This window comes from Sprattus sprattus (assembly GCF_963457725.1).
Source record: "Sprattus sprattus genome assembly, chromosome: 3".
In the NCBI taxonomy this organism is placed as follows: Eukaryota; Metazoa; Chordata; class Actinopteri; order Clupeiformes; family Clupeidae; genus Sprattus; species Sprattus sprattus.
The window spans coordinates 57,690,404-57,691,769 of record NC_137922.1 but is presented as its reverse complement, the minus strand read 5'-3'; the positions used below and the strand labels follow the sequence as shown (position 1 = coordinate 57,691,769).

Sequence of the window (1,366 nt, the reverse complement as noted above, 5' to 3'; positions counted from 1 at the left end):
ATTAGGACCTTAGTGATGCCGCATTAGTGATGCTGCATTAGGACCTTAGTGATGCTGCATTAGGACCTTAGTGGTGCTGCATTAGAACCTTAGTGATGCTGCATTAGTGATGCTGCATTAGGACCTTAGTGATGCTGCATTAGTGATGCTGCATTAGTGATGCTGCATTAGGACCTTAGTGATGCTGCATTAGGACCTTAGTGATGCTGCATTAGTGATGCTGCATTATGACCTTAGTGATGCTGCATTAGGACCTTAGTGATGCTGCATTAGGACCTTAGTGATGCTGCATTAGTGATGCTGCATTAGGACCTTAGTGTTGCTGCATTAGGACCTTAGTGATGCTGCATTAGGACCTTAGTGATGCTGCATTAGGACCTTAGTGATGCTGCATTAGTGATGCTGCATTAGGACCTTAGTGATGCTGCATTAGGACCTCAGTGATGCTGCATTAGGACCTTAGTGGTGCTGCATTAGGACCTTAGTGATGCTGCATTAGTGATGCTGCATTAGGATCTTAGTGATGCTGCTTTAGGACCTTAGTGATGCTGCATTAGTGATGCTGCATTAGGACCTTAGTGATGCTGCATTAGTGATGCTGAGAGAGTGAGTGAGTTATTCTAGGCTGCCATGGACCTTCCTTCACCTGTCTCTCTCTCCTTTACCTGTCTCCCTCACACACACATAGACAGACAGACAGACAGACAGACAGACAGACAGACAGACAGACAGACAGACAGACAGACACACACACACACACACACAACAACACAGACTCAAACAGATTAACCTAATCAGGTAACTCACTGGTGAATTTACAGAAAACTAAAACAGGTCAACCTATGAGGGTCAAAGGTCATTCAAAAAGTTGGTTCAGACTCTGGGTTTTGAGACAATTTTATTGTTTTTGTGCTACATAACATATACCATAGGTAACATGTTCTGGTGATCTTCTACAGTTTAACTTCTACAGGTTAACTTCTACAGATTACATATACTGGTGATCTTATACAGGTGATCTTATACAGGTGTTTTAATAAAGGTGATTTAAGCAGGTAAACTCATATAGGTTCAGGAGGCTCACCAGAAAGCACAGGCAAACCCACACTGCTGAACCCTGACCCTGACCCTGAACCCTGACCCCAACCCTGGGGGTCAGAAGAGCAGGCAGGCGGAGATGAGGAGGGGGGTCAGGGAGAGGGAGAGGAGGCTCCTGAGGAGGCCTGTGGGGGCACTGGGGGTGCTGGGGGCACCGCTGGTGGTGGTGATCGTGGTGTTGATCCAGCTGTGGTACCTATAGACCCGTGTGTACACTCCTGGGAACTGGGCCAGGCCGCAACGGATGCCGAAGCTCACGATACCCGCC

The 1,366-nt window shown here is 47.2% G+C and overlaps 1 protein-coding gene across 1 annotated transcript in view; it reads right to left on the bottom strand.

The window, feature by feature from the left end:
* Nucleotides 1–1,155: 1,155 nt before the first annotated feature.
* Nucleotides 1,156–1,366, bottom strand: part of LOC308362910 (chymotrypsinogen A-like) — a gene marked incomplete at both ends in the record, with an annotated part of 10,106 nt that continues 9,895 nt past the window's right edge. Inside the window, one exon of the mRNA XM_080835637.1 lies at nt 1,156–1,366. This exon is cut by the window's right edge and continues 50 nt beyond it. Within this exon, the coding sequence (XP_080691763.1) occupies nt 1,156–1,366 (211 nt within the window).